The sequence below is a fragment of the Sciurus vulgaris genome (genome assembly GCF_902686455.1).
Source record: "Sciurus vulgaris genome assembly, chromosome: 2".
Lineage (NCBI taxonomy): Eukaryota > Metazoa > Chordata > Mammalia > Rodentia > Sciuridae > Sciurus > Sciurus vulgaris.
The window spans coordinates 142,219,726-142,242,305 of NC_136462.1; the positions used below are offsets into that span (position 1 = coordinate 142,219,726).

The following is a 22,580-nucleotide window of genomic DNA, read 5'->3' on the forward strand; positions in this document are numbered from 1 at the left end:
AAACCCAAGAAACTCCATTTCCAAAACCAACAACACACATCTCCCAACCATTTCCTCATTATTTCAAATCAAATTTTAAGCGTACACCCATTCCAACAATGAGATTAACAATAGGTCAGACCTGATGACAAAGTTATCAGGGAAATGTCACAAAGTCTCCTACAGATCAAAACCATAAGATCTAATGAGACAAAATTTGTTGTCAAAAACTATTACTCAATGATCTCAAGCACCCATGCAGACAAGTAAACATTCATTCATGTCCCCCCAAAAAATCCACTCAACTTTCCTTACTCAAAATTATAATCTGTCAGAAACATGTCCTTCCCTTACTACAGAAATCCATTTTAGATTTACAACCAACAAAAAAGTTGAATCTAGGTAAATATAAAATCCACAATCCAAAGTTTCAATTCTACAAAAACTTTAGTGTCAAAGTCAAAATTCACAATTCCACTTTGGAACATACACAAAGATCAACCAAACTGCCCCCACGTCAATCAATGAGAACAAACACTGCACGCATATTGACCATATATGTGTCCACTATTATATTTGACATTAATCACAAACCCATTATTTCTAACAAAAAATTAACCCAAACTATTCTTCATTGTTATGAGCAAATATAACTAATGATTTTTGTTCAGCAAAATAAAGCATATCACCTTTATAATATTACAGTAACTAAGACTGGTATTAGTTATCAGCAATACATGAAAACCTGGTACTTGAAATTCAAAAATAGGTAACAATATAGCATGGTGATTCATTCTAAATTCCCACTTGTAATAAGACACAAGATACCAATCCTGTTTGAAATGCACATAAACTATACATATTACCACAAAATATTTAAGACTTTTTGAATATAACCCCAAGACACTTCCCTATAAATCCAACACATTTTCCCCCAATATTAAGACAATAAGACATCAGTTTAACTTAAATATTTAGATGGATATTCTATTGCAAGACATTTTATTTGTAATATTAATAAGCAAAGATAAAAAGGACCATTTCAATCAACACAAGATAATTCAGAGAGAAATTATTTCTCATCCTGAGTTTGCGGGCAACAAATATTATTTTAAAAGCTTAGTAAAATATCATGGCACACTAAAGATTCTATGATTATCCATTGATTAACTTGTTCTGCAAGGTGTTTTTAAAAATAGAAACTCAAGGAAATTCACTCAAAACAAAAAAAATAAAATCACATTTTAATCAAATGATCATCCCAAAGAACAGATAAATTTCCACAGCTTGGTCAAAAACATTAAATATTAATCAGTCAAGTAAAACACTTTCCAGCACACCATTTTCTATTTACCAGCTTTATTCAGGATACTTTACTGCTGGGCAACTGTAAAGGTCAAAGTGTTAATAAGGCGGTAACTAAACATATGAGAATTCTACTTTAAAAAAAAAAAAAAAAAAAAAGGCCCAAACTGAGAAATTTTTAAGTGTTAGAAATTTTATTAAAGTTAACATTCCACGAAGTTATACTCAAAACAAATCAAACTGCAAAAAATTCCAAGCATACAAAGTACCGTGCTGTCTTCTCCAAAGGTCAAAAATGCACTGGTTTTAATAATACAAAAGTCTTTAGAAAATTAAATCCACTGTCCATTTGTGTTGGGTAAGAAACCTATATCTTCTTTGATTCATTTCATGGAATCCATGTTAAAAGAACCCTGTCTTGGTTGTATATTAGCACAGCACTCCTGTATTAATCCATTTTCCTCATTTCCCCATAGTTGGACTGCCATCTTGATTTCTCAGTGGTAGGGTCCATTTGAGACTCTTCAAGCTGACTGGGTGCTTGATAAAAAAAAAAAAAATTAAAAGAAAAAAGTGCTGTTGGAATACCAATAATCTTATTCCTTCAAACAGAAAACATCCACCCACCATGAAGATATCCTATCATACCCAAAACTTTAATTCCATTAACAGTTTTCAATTATGAAACTATTATACTGAAATTAAATGCAATGACTTCTAAAACAGAATCAATGAAAAACTCACACAAGTAACTAAGTTCTTCTGTCTGCTACATTTGTATCCAATAAAAAAAAAAATGGCACTGGAGGGTCAAATTTTTTAATATTTCACACTAGCCATCATCATACTGGGTATACAAAAAGTAAAACAAAAATTCAAATTCAAAGTTCCTGGAAAGCTAAAATTACAGAAACACTGTGGATTCTAAATCTCAATGCAGAAAAGTTTCCAAGTGCCTTCAAAGAAAACTAATTATAGAAAAGAATCTTAAGGGATTAAAAAAAAAGAGGATCATAGCATACTTTTTCAGTCTAACATGTTAATTTTGTTTAGAAAAATACAAATGGCCTATAAAGATGGCACAATTTTTACTTATGTATCTGAAAATGCAGAAAATATGAAGCCACCAAGAAAAAAATGTGAAATATCCATCTTGCTTTTTGGGTATTTGCTACAAAATGATACCACTTCCCAAATAATATACAACTAAATACTTTCATTGCCAAAATATCAAATGTTCCTCAAAGAAAAACAAATTATTTAAACAATTTGGACTGAAGGAAAAGCAAGAAATCAAGTCATTTTACCACTAAGAAAATGATCTGAATTCATCTTGATAACACATAAATGCAAAAACAAGTTTCAACCCTTTCTTCTCTATAAATTTCGCAACTCTAAAACTCAATTTGCAGAAATATGAGTAACTTGAAGAAAATAAATGTAAGGTCATTTTTGCTCATTAAGTTAATTTCCTTTTCTGACTATAATTTGGATATGCTGTTTATTATGTACAAAACCAAAAGATCCTACCACCCCTATTTAAAATTAATGACTGATCAGTAGTAAACCTCAAAACTAAGATATTTCTATTGATTTTGTAGTTCTCACTTGTCTTAAAATGAGAACTCATTCATTTCCCTAGTAAAGTATCTTCAATTTGCCTTACTCATTTCTTAAAATTAAGAAATGATGACTATTTTTTATACAAACCTATACCATCCTTTGTGCAGGAGGGCAGTATTGGGGATTGAACCCGGGGGCTCTCTCTATCACTGAACCACATCCCCAGCCCTTTTTAATTTTTGAGACAGGGTCTCACTGAATTGAGGAAACTGGCCTCCAATTTGCAATCCTCCTGCCTCAGCCTCCCAAGTAGCTGGGATTACAGGCATGCACCACTGCACCTGGCTCCATCATTTCTTATTCACAGTTAATTATAAACCAAATTCTCCTTAATCTCTATTGTAACAATGAAGGGTCAAGGTCTAAATGCTGTTGGTGATATAAATTAACTAATTCATTAGTAACATGTTACAATCACTAACTGCTACAGGTGTGATTTATTCATTTTGGTACATTAAAAACTCATGCTTTATATCCATCTGTTCATGGAACAAGAGGTGAAATTTATCCCGAAAAATCATATGAAATTTCTTTCCAAGATAATTATTTTTTAAAAAATGTTATATATAGTAAAAATACCAAAATAAAATCTAATGAGATTAAAATCACTCCAAAATTATTCCAAAAATGCATTGGTTTATGTGACAATATTAGATTAGAAAATAGCATTATTTGTCATGCTATCACAAAATCATATATTTAAAATAGAAAAAAGAATGGTAAAGAAAAAATGCTACCAGGAAAGCAGACAACTCTCATGATATTGTAAAGCCAAGATCAATCTGGACTCCTGAAAAGTCAATACAAAGTGAAAAATGAAAATCTTGCTAATAAGAAAAAGGATTAAGTCAAGAATCAGAGGTAATCCATTTACATTCATCGAGTTTCAAATTCTTATAAAAACTAAACTTACAAATAAGCAAACTTTTGTTTAAATATGAGAAGGGAATCAGCCATGAGTTCTGTGAGTCTAGAAATTTTCTTGCTAACAAAAATCCACAGATCATCTGGGAAAAAAATAATTGTAGTATCTACCTATTCTGGCAATTGTAAAGATTAAATGAGTTAGTATGTTTGTAACACTTACATTATTTGGCATATAGAAAGATCTCAACAAATTGTGGATATCATCCCAATCTACCACAATAAGCAAAGTACTCAAAAGCACCTCGAACCTTACTAAATGAAAATAATTTCTATTCAAAACTAAGTCTATCTCTGAGGAACACACAGGATCATGGGGCCAATTATTTAAAAACAAAACATTCCAATTTAAAAAGGCAGTTTAGTATTGTATTAAAATAAAATCAGTATCCTTCAAAAAAAAAAAATACTGAATAGGTCTTACTTATCAAAGCCCTACTCTACTTCCCTATCAAGTAACTTTTGAATTACTGTAGACATATTTAAGATGATGCTTTCGTCTACAATCCCATAATCAGACCAGACCTAGTTCTTTTCTGCGTTCACATATAAGGTTCAAGCTCATAATATAAATGGTTAGAATTTTTCCACCAGTTTATACTTCAAGGAATATATTCTTGTTCCAAGAACAAGTTCCACAGCAAAGGTAAAAATTTCAGTAGCCAACAAGATAATTAATAACTACTACCCCCTCAAATTTTCTACTAATGAAAGATAAGAACATGAAATTGAACATAGAAGTCTTCTCTTCCATTTGTACTTCACTAAATTTCTTCCAAAATCACTGGACCATCAGAAAATACACTGTAATTAATGCAAGAAATGGCTTATCTGGACTGGGTTTAAGGAAGGATCCCCAAACTAACTAACTTTACTTCTCACTAAACTTTGCCATTTTTAAAAAAGCAAATAAAAATATAGGGGAAAGAAAGGAGTACATGGAAACAATTAATGATTTTTAATTTTTAAAAAAAGGTGACTGTGCTAGGAGTGGTGGTGCATGCCTATAATCCCAAAGGCTTAGGCAGCTAAGGCAAGAGAATCACAATTTCAAAGCCAGCCTTAGCAATTTAGTGAGGCCCTAAGCAACTTAGTGAGACCCTGTCTCAAAATAAGAAGTAAAAAGGACTGCGAATATGGCTCCGTGGTTATGCACCCCTGGGTTCCATCCCTGGTACCAAAAAATAAAATGAATGGTTCTAATAAAGCTGTTACTAATGTAATTTATATTATTTTAAAATTTAAACACTTATTTCAAAATCAGAGTCAAACAGATGCAAAATTACAAATGAGAGCAAAAATTCATCCTTCCCACCATGTAACTGAGATTCTTGGTGCTTCCAATCTGATTTCAAACTTATCTGTACTTTATCTTTAAACATGATAAAATTTATGTTTAAAAAAAAAAAAAAAAAAAACTCTGAAAAAGCACTCTACTGTCCTATTAAAAAAAATTGCAAGCTGGGGTTGTGGCTCAGTGGTAGAGCACACGCCTAGCACGTATGAGGCACTGGGTTTGAGTCTCAGCACCACATAAAAAAATAAAGACACTGTGTCCATCTACAGCTAAAAATAAAATATTTTTAAAAATTACTTAAATCCTCAATAGTATATATTTGAATATACACACATACATTAACAATCCTGAGTCTTAAAAAAAGACAGGCATTGGGGTGAGGATATAGTGCACATGCTAGCATGCCTACCTGGCAAGCACAAGGCCCTGGATTCAATCCCCAGCACCAAAAAAAAAAAAGGAAGAAGAAAGAAAAGAGAGAGAGAGGCATAAAAGCTAACTATAAAAAAGATCAAGCCAGGCCCAGTGGCACATGCCTATAATCCCAGCAGCTCAGGAGGCTGAGGCAGGAGGATCTCCAGTTTAAAGCTAGGCTCAGCAAGGGCAAGGCACTAAGCAACTCAGTGAGACCCTATCTTTAAGTAAAATACAAAATAGGGCTGGGGATGTGGCTCAGTGGTTGAGTGCCCCTGAGTTCAATTCCCAGTACCTTTAAAAAAAAAATCAGCTTACTAGGAGAACAAGGTCATTTATAGTGACCAAGAAAAGGAATAATCATTTTAAAAGTTTTACAACTAAATCAAATTTTCCCAATTGTCCCTATTAAACTTGACTACATAACCAAGGTTACGAGTTTGGGGAAGTGGGGGAGTATGAAGATAATCAGTCTCAATTTTTACTGAGTCAAAATTTTGGCTTTCAGGCATATCTAAAAATTGATATTTAACACTTGATAATATTTAAAAAACTAATATCTAAAAATATCTAAAAATCAGTATTTAAAAGCTTGTTTTGATAATAAATTTCATTTTGATTTTTATTAGACTAAATGCAAGCTGACAATTTTTCATAGAAATTATATAATAAATCAAGTATTTATTCAGCATTTACTGTACCACATTAAGAAAGTTTCCAGCTTTATGCTTTATCTCCCTCATCAAAACACAAAAAAAAAAAAAAAAAAGGAATAAATATTTTACAGGCCTTTGTAGTCATTTATACAATGGAAACCATGGTAGAAATGAAAGAAAAATTATCTAGAATCTAGACTCCCAAATATTTCAAAATAATTACTCTTATGAAGTAGCTAGTATACAATTACCTTAAAAGTCCTTTTGATGACAAATAAATCCTTTTGAGGATTCATCCAAATTCATTTAAATAAAACCACCCACCATACTCTACTGCTACTTCTCAGTTTGGGGCTTTCAAGTTTAAGGAAGTTCAGAATTACCTCATTTATTCAAAGCAGTTACAACACTGAAATCATTAAAAAGTATGTTGTATTATCCAAAGGCAAGATTAAGTTAACAAGTAAAGATAAATCAAATGTCAACAAGCTTTCCTTAGAGGACCAGATAGTAAATATTTTAAATTATGTGGCTATTTGGTACAGACACTCAACTCTCACACTGTAGTGTGAAAGCAACCACGAAGCATCTGAATAAAGAGTACAGGTATGCTGCAAAAAAAAAAAAAAAAAAAAAAAAAAAAAAAAAGACTTTATTTACAAAAACAAGGGTGAGTTTCCAAACCCAGATCTAAGACAATGTTAGAAATAGGTCCAATTGTGGGTTTGTTTACATTTTAATTTTGCCTCAGTTTAAGTAATGAAAACAGAAAATAAGTAATATCAACAAGTAAAAATGTGATTAACTTCACACATCTTACCACTGATATTCTTGTACTGTTTTTAGTTTTTCGAAATTCCTCTATACTTTTGTAATTCCAACTCAAAATATTCATATTTAGAACTAGAAACAGATTAAACATGTAAATTAAATAATACTTACTAAATGTTTCCACTATGTTGTATGGGCCCTTTAGATTTTTCAGTGTGGGGAGTCATACTTCTGTAGAAGACAGAAATAATACAATTTTATGCATAGGAAACTACAAAAATGAATTGGGGGTGAGGGGGGCAGTTACTGGTGACTAAAACCAAGGAACACTCCACCAATGAGCTATATTCCCTGCTCTTTTTATTTTGAAAGTGTCTCCCTTAGTTGCCCAGGCTGGCCTGAACTTGTGATCCTCCTGCCTCAGCTCCCACTGAGTTGTTGGGATTATAGGCATGCACCACCACACCCAGCAAAAATAGCTTCTTCATACCAAAATGTATACCATAATTTATACAGAAATTTCGACATCTTTTAAGGATCACTCACCAACACACCAAGGTAAACTAAACATGCATTCATGAACAATAGTTCATGCAGAAGACAGAAAAGCTCTGAAGGATCTTAAATTTGGTCCACTTTCAGAATAAGTCATCTTTAAATTACAAGCCTAAATAAATCTCAGCCCCCAAGAACTCCAATAGATTAAATAAATATTTGAGCTTCCTACGTGGATCTGATGGGCAGGCAGAATTGAAAATAAAACCAACATCACTCTCAACAATACACAATTATTTCACCTTCCTGTCTTTCATCTAATTTACTTTCAAACCTTTCAAAGGAAAGATTATTTTTCCACCGATATTATCACATTATTTCATGTTATCATGTACTATAATCAACAAAATGTACATAACCAACAAAGATAAAGTGTTAGGAAACTTTAAGCATCATTTCTAACTACTAATTTACTGATCTTATGAACTAAACAACACTAATCCTCTATAAAATATGTACTTGGTAATAAACTACCATACTTTTTACTAGTTAGACTTAAATGTCTGATAACATGAGAAACAATGTTTCCCGTATCTCAAATACCTTCTGAATGGAGGCATATACTTTTTAGTTAGTTCTGTTCCTAAATTTAACTATATAATCACAATGATAAGTAGAGATAGGGCATTTAGTTCTATAGTAGAGCGCTTGCCTAGTATTTGAAAGGTTCTGGGTTTAAGGGGGGAAAAAAAAGGCAGCTGGGTTTGGTGGGACATACCTGTAATCCCACTAAAGAATCAGAAGCAGGAACTTAGTGAGACCCTACCTCAAAATAGAAAAAAAGGGCTAGGGATGCAGCTCAGGGGTAGAGCACCCCTAATTCTATCTCCAGTATTACATTAAAAAAAAAAAAAAAAGTAGAGATACAATAATACTGTTTCAAAGTTCAATAAAAACACGGAACAATATAAAATTTTTGGAAGGTAAAACAGCACAGCGTACCTCTAAGATTTAAATTAAAACTAAGGTACCAAAATGCTGTCATAGGACTAGCTTTCAAATTAAAAATTATATTCCAGTTTATCTTACCAAATCTAAATTTCTTCATTTTGACAAATCATAATCAAGGAATATAGCAAAGATCTGACTTAAAATTACTGTTACCAGTAGATGCTAGCCAGGAGCGGAGGCATATGCCAGTAATCCCAGCCACTCAGGAGGCTGAGGCAGGAGGAGCCCAAGTTTAAGGCCATTTTCAGCAACTTGGTGAGACCCTAAATAACCTAGAGAGACCCTGTCTCAAAATTTAAAAAGGACTGGGGATGTAGCTCAATGGTAAAGAACTTCTGGGTTCAATCCCCTGTACCAAAAATTTTAAAAAAAGAATGGGTAATAACACATCTTCCCAAAAGGTTAAAGCAATTTAAAAGAAACACACTTTAAAGCTTCTAAATTTAATCTGATCCTATGAGGAAGAGAAGATTTTGTGAAGACAAAGCTGAAGTCAACCAACAAAAATAACTGGTTTAATCCTTAAAGAAGGGTAGAGCTGACTTTTTTTTTTTTTTGGTAACAGGGACTGAACCTAGGAGCACTTAACCACAGGGCCACATTCCCAATCCTCTTCTTTTCTTGAGACAGGGTCTCATTAAGTTGCTGCAGCTAACTTTGAACTCAGGATCCTCCTGCGTCAGCATTCCAAGCCCCTGGGATTACACATGTGCACCACCACATCCAGCTTGACCTAAAGAATCTTGGTAAAAGAAATTTCTAAAGTAAATTCCTCATAATGATCTGATAATCTACTTATTAATATGCCAGCAATCCCAGCCACTCAGGAGGCTAATAGTACTACTATTTTGTAGCTAATAGTACTACAAAAATGTGTCTTTGAGTTAGTTCTCATACCACCAAAACAAGAGAACTTGGATCTTACTTTGCACCATCAGGAAAATTACTGATAGCAATGTCATCTATCAGTGTATCCTTTCTCAACATTGGCAAAAGTCTGAAGTAATACTTATTAGCCATCCTTTGAAACAGGATGGAAGAGCCAAGTTCAGCTTAAACAGACTAGTAAAGTTGATGTTTTGCTTATATTTCTGTCCTAAATATTTCTCATTATAATTTACAATTTAATAACAAATTACAGGTTTAACATAAATACATTTGGTTACTGGTTCTTTTAGAATAAAAGGTTTTAGTTACTTCTTAAATTCCTTTAAAAACTTTGAAAGTTTAAGTCTAAAATCTGAGAGCCACGAGATATATAAGAAATCTTAAAAATAGAGTAATGATAGCTATAACAAAATCACTGGCAATCCTAAGAAAACTGTTCTTTAAGACAACTCAAAAACCATTAAAGTTTAAAAAAAATCCCACTAGCTTGATAACTTAAAATTATGATCGCTATATAGTACACTTTAAAGACTTAATTGCTTGCTTAGGAAATAGTCAATTTCAAGTAAATGACTTAGTCTCAAATAGAAAAAGAATGTTTTCTGAAACATGAATCTGTCAATACTGCACAATAAATCAAAAATTTTACCAGATTGCTATACAGAATATACCACTTAATTGGTACATAAACATCAAGTAACATCTTACTTATACTCATAATACCCTTCAATTTAAATTAAAAAGGCTAATTAGCCTTTCTGAATATAATTCTATTCAATAATAGCCAATTTGAAAAGTTTGCATTCAGTCTGGAAGGGGAAGGTAGCTGGTAAAAATGAGAACATTTATCTTTGAAATGCAGAAAATTCTTCAAGGAAATTAAACAGATTATTCAAGGCATGCAAACTACAAATCATATGGTTTATAATCTTGGTAGGCTACAAATATTTTATGAAAATATACTCAACAGATTAGATGTCTTTATTAAAGTAATTATTAGAAAGATAAAAAATATTTTATTGCAGCATTCTAAGTCCTTATTGTTTATAAAGACAATTTTACACCTTAATTTTCCAGTGTGCTTATTTCTACTACTAATATTTGAAAATGCCTAAAAATCAATGAGAAAGTCAAGTATACCATCACCCCAGAAATTGTTATTCCAACAGTTTCACCACAGAAATAACACAACTTGTAATGAAAAAATGAGTCTGCATGAGAATTAGATATTCCTTAGGATTATTTTTATCGCTATTTAAGAGTGAAGAGGGATCTTAAGAGATTATAAACTCTAAAGCCTTCATACAAATTAGATGACGAGGGTCTATAAAATAAAATGTCAAGAACACAGAGCTTGTCTACGTTAGAAGCCGGGTCTCCCAATTTAGCTGAATTTTGGTTATATTTCTCACCTCTGATTAAAGCAGAATAGAAATGCCCTCAAATTATTTTTTTCACTTATGCCTTTCCACAAACAATAAAAATCTCAAGAGGAAGAAAACAAATTAACTAGTTGTCCATAGCTTTAATTTTTAAATAGCTAAGAAACTATGAATAGAAAAACTAAACTTTAAAGAAAATGTACATTTAAAATTACCTGTTTCATATAATCTAGACTCTAAATGTCGGATCACAGTTTATAAAACCTGTGATCTAGCTACAGCACAGCTATTTTCCTTCCTATGGAGTGTCAAGAAATTTTTTAAACAGAAAATCAAATGCAATCCAATCTAATCACATGATCAGATTTTTATGATTCAAGTATTCCAAAATGCTAAAATGTTCATCACTTAATATGAGTGATATAAATATTTTTCACTTTGGTTCTTAAGCAGGAAACACTGGTATGTAACTCACCTTTCCTATTAAATAATTTCAAGCAATATAATACTACCTACATCATCTACTATGCATATCTCATAGATAATATAATTTTACCAATGTAGAAGAATATCTACATTTACATTTGCGCTCATGTGCCAATTTTGTCCCCTATGAGATAGGCTCAAGCAATAAATATTCAAACACAGAATACAACCATTATCATTAAGGATCCCAGCACATGCAGATCTTCATAAATGTAATTTATTCTAAGCCTTTATATCTTGTGTTATAACAAAGTTATATTCCTTTAGACTGGAGATTAATTTAGGTTACTATATCACTTGGAAGTTTTCTTAAAAAAGTAATATGAAGGTAAAGATAAGAAGCCTCATTTAAAATTCATACCTTAAATTCATTTTTTTCCCTTCAATGGGATCAAATGACCCTTTTGGTAGCCCATTATAAAATATGTTGCCTACTTGTACTTAAAACTTATGCTTTATATAAAAAACCTAATTCTCAATTTTTCTAACAGTGCCTAATTCATGAATGTCAATTTGATATTTTATCAAATATTCATAGAGAAAAATCTAATCTTGGCATTTGTGCTAAAGAACCTTCAAATGAAGAAAGTCAACTTTTTAGGTAGGTTCTATCTTTAAAACACTATGGTTAAGTTGTACATTTTAACTTCTTTCTGCATAAAATAATAAACACAAATTTAATTGAACTGCTGAAAGAATTGAAAAGGAGAAGTAAAGCAAAAGCAGTAAGTTTCCCTTATCATCTACTTGTATCAATGAAATAAGCCAACATCAACCAAAAAAAAGACTGTGCTTTATTTGGCACATATATTCCAAAAACAAAAGTAAACGTGCCCTTAATTAATTATTTAATAATTCTTAAAATTTCTCTAATTCTCATTGTATTTCATATTCCTCTGCCTAATTACTTACTAATGACAACTCGACATTAATTTCTAAATTCAATGTTACCTTTATATGAAAACATTTCCTTAAAAGTACCAGTGTGCATATTTTCTTCACCCACTTATCCAGTTTTTAAGATGTTAATGTATTGGGTCCATGGTATTATGGTTTATTACTTCTACCCATTATGGTTTAAACACAATTACTAAGGTATAAATCAAAAGTCTCTTTATGTGCAATACTCTAGTTTCCTGGAAAATAACTAATTTTTGTATCTGTTTAAAAATAAACTAATGAAAAAAAGGGAAAATTACTCTCGTCAATACATTTAATAAAAACCAGGATATGAAAATGCATATTTGGCTTTTGAAATGGTAGCTGTTTGAAGAACCTTACGATCAGCAAATGCAAAAATCTAGGTCATCCCTAAAATTTGAGCTGTAGCATTAAAAAAAAAAAAAAAAAAGGCTAAGGAATGTAATTCTACGCTGAAATGATATAATACCGATGACTTACTACAAATTTAACCATAATCCTAAAGAACCATTTTATTGGGAGGTATTAAATGTCTTCCTGTACCATATAATTACATTCATCAACATAAATCAAATGCATTTTAGTGTGTATCAACTGTTTAATAGTAATACAAGTGTTCTGATGCAATTTAATCAATCTTTTTTCTTTTTCTTTCTTTTTTTTTTTTTTTTTTTTTACAGATAAGAGTTCAGTTTATGTTTCATTGACAAACTTTGGTGATATTTTCCTACCTACCCAAATTTTAATGAACTATTCAAGTACAGATGTTGGGTTAAAAACATTTACTTACTTACTAGATAAAATACAGACTTTCCCAAAGATTTCCTTAATCCTCAAAGATAAAAGCGCAATGTCAGTCTTCAAAATGACACACCTTTTAGGAAAAAAAACAACAAAAAAACATTCTAAATAACTTACTGATGAACCAATCAATAAGAAGTAAAAATAAAATACAACTTTCTAATTATATAAAAGAAACAAAAACTAAAATCTATGCTCAAAACTAATTTTTAAAATGTTCCTCCCCTAAAGTTGATAAGTATAAACAGCACATCAATTCAAATTTTCCAATGTATTTACTTTTTCAAATAGAAGATTAAAACCATTTGCATGATATATTAGAGATGAAAGGAAAAGAACATTTCTTTGGTACATAGATTTCCCCCAAATAAATCAGTCTTTCTTGTTCCCAAAATTAAACAAAGGCCTAATAGATTTTCAGTATTTTAAAGTATTCATGGGAACATTACGTTACAATGGCCATGCATGCATTCTCTTAATTTTTCATTCAGTGAAAAGGTTTAAAGGCTTTTTTAATTATTTCAGATACCTACTCATATTCACAATCACTTCTTTTAAAATCATATATTAGCATTCACTGCTTGTTTGAAATGTAATCATTAGAAAGCAAAATAAAATCCTAATAAGCTAATTTTTATGTCAAAGCAATAAAAATTTACCAGATCTTACCTGGGATAAAAGAACTGTATTTGTTCAGAACCATCAGCAAATTAATTTTAAACTCGTAAGTCACCTTAAAAAAAAAAAAAAAAAAAAAAGGAAGATGATATCAGTGTTTTGATTTTTAAACATTTCTTGGCCAAAGATTTAGTGTGATGAAACAATAAGAAAATATTTCAAATACATGATCTATGGGCAAAATTAAGAGATGGTTCATGGGCACACAACCTGTACATTTATGACTGCAGATATTTCTTATCTTCAATGTCTATCAGTCTTTGTTTTCCACATCTTTTGGTTGTACTGACAAATACTAGGGATTAAGGCATTGAAATTAAAAAACACAGAGAAAATTTGGCTCTTTGAACAGATTTAAGAGTATGACCTTGTTTTTATTTTTCCTCTTTTGATGCCTGGCAATAAACAAAACAAAGGAAAAGTTTACCATTTTTAAAGAATGCAATCACCTCAAAATTTCCTTTACCATCTAGAAATACCTTTTACAGTTTGAGTAATTAAAAATTAACTCCTTCTGGAGAAATTAATGAAGTTTAAAATGGCCACTGGCTACTTTAAATTTTAAACTACAAGTTATTTGATCTCATCAAGTGGGATATTAGCTTTATCTTTCAAACAAGTCTGAAACTTGTAGTATGTATGATCATTGCTAAATTATAAACCAGGGTCTCAGATATTTTCAATCTTTCTCCTCCCCCATTTATCATGTAAAAAAGATCTTATGATGTTAAACTGCTAGCAGTTATTTTTTCATTTCACTATTCAAAAAGGATTCTAAAGAACTGGATAGATTCTAAAGGCCTAGAATCAAACCACATTCGGTGTTCAAAAACCTCAAATACCTTGATTTGAAGGGCTAAACTCAGCTCTTAAAATTAGAATCTGAAATAACATATTCTGCAAAATCAAGATATGCGCAACTGATGTAAAATGTACCACTATACCAAAAGCTATTCAAAAGCAATTTTACTGGTAAAAAATACCTTTAAGAATATGGTCAAATAAACCAGGATCTTTGATTTCAGAGGTACTACGTACGACTTCCTAACACTATTTTTACGCAGACCTGTACCCTTTCAACACAAGAGCTCCGCAGAATGAAGACAAATATATTCTAAAGTACACAAAGGTTTGTACATTCCTGGTTTGTTCCTCAAACCATTAAACTTAAATTCACCCTTCAAAGATTTTTAACATTAGAGACGATACAGAACGTTACAATTTTCTGAAACCTGTATTTTCAGAATACTGTTCCGTTTTTAAGCACATCTAGATTTTTATACATGCAACAAATGCAACAAATATGGCTCCTCTTCATCGTCCATTACCGAGAGCAGTCCTACTTTAATATTTACACTACGAGAAAGTAACTTCACGAAGAGATTTGGTGTCAGAATACTCCTTTGTAAAAGTTTTTCTATCATGGTTTATAACAACATACAATTTTTAAAAAAACGAAAAGATGATGAACTTCAACTTTTAAAGACTAGGGACTGACCCAACTACGTTTTAACATTCAGGTGTGGATAAGTTATAGATAAGGGCTCCTTACGACCTTTTTTAAAAGTACCAAACAGTATATTTAACCATATTCAAACATCAGGATGTCAAATGATCTTGGCATAATTCCTCCGTAAAATAAACCGTATTAGTCAAACGTCATCATCTAGCACCGTGATTATCAAATCTATTCCCATTAAACTGCCTTGACGATACGGTAAACTTGTCTTCGTAATTTTTGAAACACTAGAAGCACTCCTTCAACTTGCATTTTTAAAAGACGACCTTAACGTCATAAAGATTTAATAAGCAACAACACTGTTCACATCTATAACACTGCAGCCCTTTTCAAAAACTCAGCTTTGAAAGAGTTAAAAGCCAACACCCAATGGGGGGAAAAAAAAGACAAGTTTTATTTTTGTTTTAAATGTAGTCAGGGTTCCATTGTTCTTTTAAATTCGACCTCTAAGACGAGTTCCCACCTCACCACCGGAAAGAGATTTAAAAGCTCCACCGTTGAAGAACCTGAAAGGGATTTTTTTTTTTACCCTAAATAACAAAATAACTCACCGGGACAGGCAGGGGCTCTCCCGGCGCGGTCCCCTTCGGGCTCCCGCCTGCGGTCACCCGCCGCCGCCCCTCTGCCGCCGGGTCCAGGTCCGGGCAGCGAGGCCGACCCCCGCCCACCCGCGGGTCTGCAGCAGGGCCCCGCGTGCCCCCACCTCCTCCCGCGACCCCGGCCCGCGGCACTGAGGCGCATCCCTCCCGGGAGAGGCAGCGGCGATCCCAGAAGGGTTTTGTGGGGAAAGCCGGCGGGAGAGGCCCGCCGCCCCCTCCTGCTGGCGCGCTCAAGGACATTTTGCTTTTCCTCCCAAGGACAAAGGACAATAAAAGGAGCTGGGGAGCCACTTACCGGGTACGAGCACCGCCACTGGCACCTTCTGGTCTCCCACCTTCGAGACCCGGGACTGACCGTCCGCACGAGCCTCCCGCCCACGCCGGGTCCAAGTGGCTGCGACCCCGGGCGCCTCCGCAGCCGCTGCGGCAGCCCGACGTTCGGCGTCGTGGGCCCGGCTGTCCCGGGCGCCTCGGCCATGAGCTCCGGCACCCGTGCAAGGCCGGCCTCGTCTCAGCCACTGCCACCCAGCTCCTGCGGGCTTCTGGGCCGCCCGAGTACAGCTCCCGCCAGCCAGCGGGCACCTTGGCCGCGGCAAAACGTCTGACAGCTCGGGGTGCTGCTGCCTCTCCGGCCATCTTGTGCCGTGTGTGTGGTGTCTCTCCCGTCTCCTCTCTCGGCTTTACTCCCTCCTCCTCCTCCCCCCGCCCCACACACCACACAACATGGCCTCTTCGCTGCGGCGGCGGCTGCCGCGGCGGCAGGAGCTCCACGGAGCTCCAGCACGCTCCCCTCCCCCACCTTCCCCGCCTCCCGCCTGCAGCCCGGGGCCCCAATGCGCACGCGCACCACCGCCCGCTCGCAGCGGCCATTGGTTCTGAGAGCTTCCTGCCATCGCTTCCCGGGAGCGGCCCCACGCACGCTCGCTGGGGTCTTCCTCCCGCCCAACAGCAATTACTTTCATTCTATTGGCTACTTCTAACACCACCCCTTCCCCCTCCTCCACGCGGATAGGTTCTTCTCAGTGCCATTCACCGCCCGTAGGCGTTTTTGGTTGTCCCGAGAAGTCCCGGACCGCGATTGGCTGATGCTAAACCTTAGGGTTTGGAGCTGAGGTGTTGCTTTTCGCCCCGCAGTGCGGACCCCTCTGGTTTAGTCGGAGGGTTCCTGGTGTCTGCAGGGCTAGGCCAGAATCATTAGTACAGAACTCTCTACATGTAACGATTTCACCTTTGAAAAGAAGCTCACTTTTCGATGTTCCTTAATTCAGATTTTTGTGTTCTTTAAAGAAAAAGAATGAGAAAAGAAAATGACTGACAGGATGATGAGCAAACAAGATGCAGGTCCCTAGCCCGTTGGCAGGCAGCCATGTCCTCAAGATTTTTCTTCTAAGCAAGATCTTTCTTCAGGGTCACAGTCAGGAGCACTGATTTTATATGGCTAGTACATCCCCGAGCCAAGTGTCCCGATTGAGATACTATTTACTTGAGGGTTTATACACTTCCTGTGGCTCATTTGTGTGACGACCTATTTGTCCAGTGCCCTGAGACCTTAACGAATCAGTCTCTTATAATTCTAGTTAGCTGAATTCCACACTCTAGGGCAGCATTTGCTAAAATGGTTAGTTTGAACCCCAACAATCACAATCTACCTCTTCAACCTCCCAGAGAATTAGGCAAAACAAGCTTCATTTCCTTTCAGTAAGTCTCACTTTTTAAAATTACTTCTTCCCATTTCAATATGGAAACAACTAAGCAGATCACAGGGGGGAAAAGTGAAAAAATCAATTTTCCTGAAACAGGAAAAGTAAAAGATGCCTCTCTCTCACAATGTCAGTATTTGGAAATCTTGTCCCTATGGAAAGGGACATGAGGAAAGAAAAAGGAATGCCAGATAGATGCTTTGATTTATAACAGTTTTTTGGTTTTTTTTTTTTCTTTTCTTTTTTTTTTCCTCCCTGAGGGGAGGAGACTTAGTAGTAAGAACAATTCAAGTTCTCTTGAGACCCTGCCCCTGGTTAAGACCAAAGAATATTACATAAGCATGAAGCCTAGAAACTATTCTAGCCCCTTTTTAAAATGGCACAGTCGTTGCACAAATATGGTGGAACCTATCTGTGGTACACTCTGTCATCTCAGGTATTCTGCAGGCTGGTCTGCCACGTGATCATCCTTGGCAATATACTTTGAGCTCCAAGTGGGTACACACACACACACACATACACACACACACACACACACAAATTCTTCTTCAATAGAAATTTAAGCTTTCCCATTTGATTTCCAAGACATTCACTTATACTATCAAGCTTTCAACACCAGAAACCTGCAACAAGTTGTTGTTTTTTTTTTTTTTTCTAAATAGTCCCACTGTGAACCCTATTTTCCTCCCTATTCCTGGTGTGTCCCTGCCATGCTTTTGTTTTCTCTTTTTCTTCCCATTCTACCCTTCTATCATTACCTGAAATCCATCTATGATTCTGCCTTTCCAGATCCATCACCAAGTGCTTCTGTGCCAGTAAAACTGGTCTGCCCAGGCCTTTATTCAAAATAATAATGGCTGAAAAGCATTGAGTTAGCTGACTAGGTGCCAGGCATTATTCTAAACCCTCATTGTGGATTAACTCCATTGATCACACAACACTCCACTGAGAGATGATTTTTGTCCTTATGTACTATCCCTTTTAGGGAACTAAGAAACAAGGAGTTTAAGTAACTCACCCAGGTTCACACTGCTAAGAAGTACTAGAGCCTGATTGATGCTGGGATTGAACCCAGACCCTTGTGCAAGTGCTCTACCACTGAGCTATAGCTATAGCTACAGCCCACCCCAGTTTCCTTTCCAAAGCCATCCCTTTGCTGAAAAGTTTCACTGAAATCTTCAGTATTATTGATATTTCTCCCTCTTCTGCCTCATAAAGGTGTTCCACCTTCAAAATCAGGGATACCTCCAGTTAGGAGATGCCAGATCCATTATAACTTAATTCCCAGAACGGGACCACCCCTCCCCGCACCCCATTGCTGTTAATCTGCTAGTATCCTTCCTATAAACTGCTCTCTTTGTTTCTGCTCCTTCTTTCACTGAAGATGCCTATAGTTCAGCATGAGAATGACTTCCTTTTATAAAGATATAGCTTGAGTGACTTATTAAAACAACTTTCTTCTCCCAAGTTTACATCCCACACAATATCCTCTTTGAAGTAGACCCTTATCTAACTTATTGAAATTGTTTCCTATCAAACATGACAGCCATGATTTCTTTTGCATATCTATACCATGTGTTTAGTCAACCCTCCTTACAGTGAGAAGAATGCTCCTGACATCTGGCAGACTAAGTTCCAACACCTCCACAGTTCCTTTTCACTCTATGACATCTGCCAAAAAAACAAAAGGAAGCCCACCTTCCCCAAGTCACACTGGCTCCTGTTACTGGTGCTTCTTTATAGTTAAAATTGAAGAACCAACACCTTAACCTCAGATTACCTAGAGGAAATGCCCTATGTATGCATGTGCCCTAAGTAGTCCTATTCTTATTTAATAGTGTCAAGAAAAACAAAAACCCAGAATGACAGGGAAATTTTCTAGAACATAAGGACCTGTTTATACTGATGGTCTTAAAGGCAGAGATATCAGAGGCAGCTGAAAAAGGCACTTTTCACTCTATACACTTTTATGACTTTTGAATTTTGAACCATGTGAATATATTACCAACTTCAACTTTTTAAAAAAATTTTTACATATATATTTTTAGTTGTTGATGGACCTTTACTTTATTTATTTATATGTGGTGGTGAGATTCTAACCCAGTGCTTCAAACCTGCTAGGCAAGTGCTCTACCACGGAGCCACAACCCCTGCCCAACTTTAATTTTTTTAAAAAAAGGAAATAATAACTGCAAGTAATCTGCTAAGCTGAAAGTCAGTAGTCTTAGGAAGGAAGGTAACTATGCTTTATAAAAATCTAAATATGTTACAGTAACCACCTGCAATCGTTTTGTTGGTGGTGGTGGTACTGGTGGTTTTTGTTTTTTAATGAAATAAAAGTCACACAAAACTCAGAACCTCCAGCCATGTGAAAGTCCATCTCCTCAAATGTCCTTGGTTGATAACTATAAGAATTCCTGTTATATAAAATGGGAGGTAGCAGCTTCCATTCCAAATGCAACATGACTGCACACAACTCTGCTGCAGAACAGGGCTTGCCACTATCCTTCCAACTTCCCTGATGCTTCACACGTTTATTTCCCTCTTCTGCCCTCCACTCCTCCACTAGCAAATAAAGAAGGGCAAGGCACCGGCAGGCTCTGCTTTTTTCCCTGCTTCCTGTCTCTCATGTCCCCCATTTGCTCCGGAGGAGGGGGTGGATCCCTTCTAGATTGTCAGCTCAGCTATGGAAGAGGTTGAGTGGAAATTCAGGATGACCTTGACTCAAGTCAAGGACATAGTTTTCAAGGACAGACTTTTCCAGATTCTTATATTCTGCTCCTCCTCTGCAGTTTCTCTTACTCCTCATATTCTGTGGGACTTGCAAGCACTCTGTCATATCCTCTGTATACCCCCTGCTCCTTTACACATGGCAGTCTGTTGTGGCTCTGGATAGGTTGCACACAGGGTTGAAGCTCATTTGATATTTAAATGTTATTTTCAAGCACAACTATTGAGCTTTCTCCATGTGCCAGTTACCTCCCCCGCTCCCAACCCTTGCCAGTTCTGGGGATTGAGCCCAGGGATACTTTATCACCGAGCTACATCCTCAGAATTTTTTTTTCCCACTTTGAGACAGGGTTTCACGAAGTTGCTTAGAGCTTTGCAATAGCTGAGGCTGACCCTGAATTTGTGATCCTCCTGCCTCAGCCTCCTGAGTTGCTGGGACTACAGACATGCGCCAATGCACACAGCTCTAAAGCTTATTTTTATTTGTTTATTCATTCGTTCATTTATTCATTTATTTTTGGAGCTTATATTCTAGATAAGAAGGCCATAAATAAATTTAAAATTACCAAGTAGTGAGAGTGCTGTGTAAATAGGGGCCTAATTTCAGTTGAGTGGTCAGGGAAGGCCAGTCTAAGGAGGCAGCATTTAAGTTGAAACAGGAAGGACCCAAAGGAGGCAGCTATGTACATACCTATGGGTGGGGTCCAGGCTAAGGTAGCAGATGTATGCATGGAACTAATTTTGCTCCATCCCAAAACTGCACTGAACAGATATTCTTTCCTATTTCTATTTTTTCTCCTTCCCTCCCTTCCATCCTTTCTTTGTTTCTTTCTTTCTCTTTATTTCTTGTGTCACAAAAATTATAAGAGAGAACAGGGGAGAAGAAAAGAGCAACACAGTTTTTGAAGCTGAAAATAGATGGATAAGTAGTAAATGATTTAGCAGACCTGATAAAGGTGGTATCCAACCTGACTTACACTGGAAAAACCTCAAAAGTCTCAGAAACTGCCCGAATTAGGGACCATTCAGACTGAAGATAAAGGAGAAAGCTAAAATAAGGAGAAATGAGTGAAAGCAATTAGAAGCAAGTGAAAGCAATAAGAAGTTAGATCTCTAACTGCCCTGCCTGATTCCAGCAGAAGACTGAAGTTTTGCCTACCAGAAAGACCTGGAGAAGATCAGGCACAATGAAGGTACAGGTATTACACTGAAAATATGGGATCCAGAGAGACCAGAAGACAGTGAATGCACAGACTACAACCATCTATCTGCCCTATTTAACTCTCAGACAACTGGAAAAGTGACCTTTACTTTCCAGGTAGAACGGAAGACTATTCTCTGAGGAATCTAATCAGTCTAATAGGAAGGATCCACAGGATCTGACATGGGAGGCGCTCCTAACAGATGGTACAAGGTCAACCTTCAATGAAGCTCAGGATCAATGTATTAAACACCTTTTGTGTACTGCTTCAAATCCTCTCAGTCTCACCTCTTACTCTACCCACAACTACCATCACCTGTCAAGTTCCATACAGGTGTGGAAGGGCAAAGCCTCACCTCAGTCCCGAATCTGCCTTAGTCTCCCAAAACTTTTCTGACATCTGTGTAGTTCTGCAAAACAACTAAGAATCAGCATTTAGGTATATGCCACCCAGAAATTCAGGGGGAAAATGTTTGTGGAGACTACCTGAGTAGACAGTTATGAGACATGTTTCATAAAATTGATACTATCCCATGGAATGGAGCAACAGTCACCTATACTGCTGGTCAACTGGGTAACACATCATTGTATCTGTTGTCTCTGTCCTTTCTCATCCCCACAATCTCTCATTCCTGCTTCCTGGATCACTTCCCAAGTAAATACTCTCATGGAGTTCTGTCTTGGCTCTTTTTTTCCGGAAAATGCCAGGTAATACACAATAGGTCCAAATCAGAACTTCCAAACAGTATTCTAGTCTATACTTTTAATTATGAACAAACCATTAAAGCCAAACGTTAACTCACCTTAGACTAATGGAACAGAATAAAGAGCCCAGAAATAAATTTGTAAAGCCTTTTAAATTGTGCAGCTCTTTTCTCTTTCCCTGTTCTTTCTTTATTATTATTATTACTATTTTGGTACCAGAAATTGAACCCAGGGGCGCCTGACCACTGAACCACATCCCCAGCATTTCTTAGATTTTATTTAGAGAAAGGGTCTCACCAAGTTGCTTAGGGCCTCACTGAATTGCTGCGACTGGCTTTAAATTTGGGATCCTCCTGCCTCAGCTTCCCAAGCCACTGGGATTACAGGCATGCGCCACCACACCTGGCTGTTTTTTATTTTTCACACAAGAAAGAAAGAGGATGGAATGAAGGAAGGAGGAAGGGAGAAATAGAAAACCTATTTAGTGCTGTTTTG

General features: G+C 35.9%; 1 protein-coding gene across 1 annotated transcript; it reads right to left on the bottom strand.

The window, feature by feature from the left end:
• Positions 1–407: 407 nt before the first annotated feature.
• On the bottom strand, positions 408–16,619 carry LOC306653714 (uncharacterized protein; the record flags this gene model as incomplete). The annotated part of the gene is made up of 5 exons (XM_079126692.1): positions 408–1,824; positions 7,141–7,200; positions 12,947–13,026; positions 13,623–13,686; positions 16,045–16,619. The coding sequence occupies 2 exons, from the start codon at positions 16,617–16,619 to the stop codon at positions 13,683–13,685; spliced, it is 579 nt and encodes a 192-aa protein (XP_078982818.1). The 3' UTR covers positions 408–1,824; positions 7,141–7,200; positions 12,947–13,026; positions 13,623–13,682.
• Between the last annotated feature and the right edge of the window lie 5,961 nt (positions 16,620–22,580).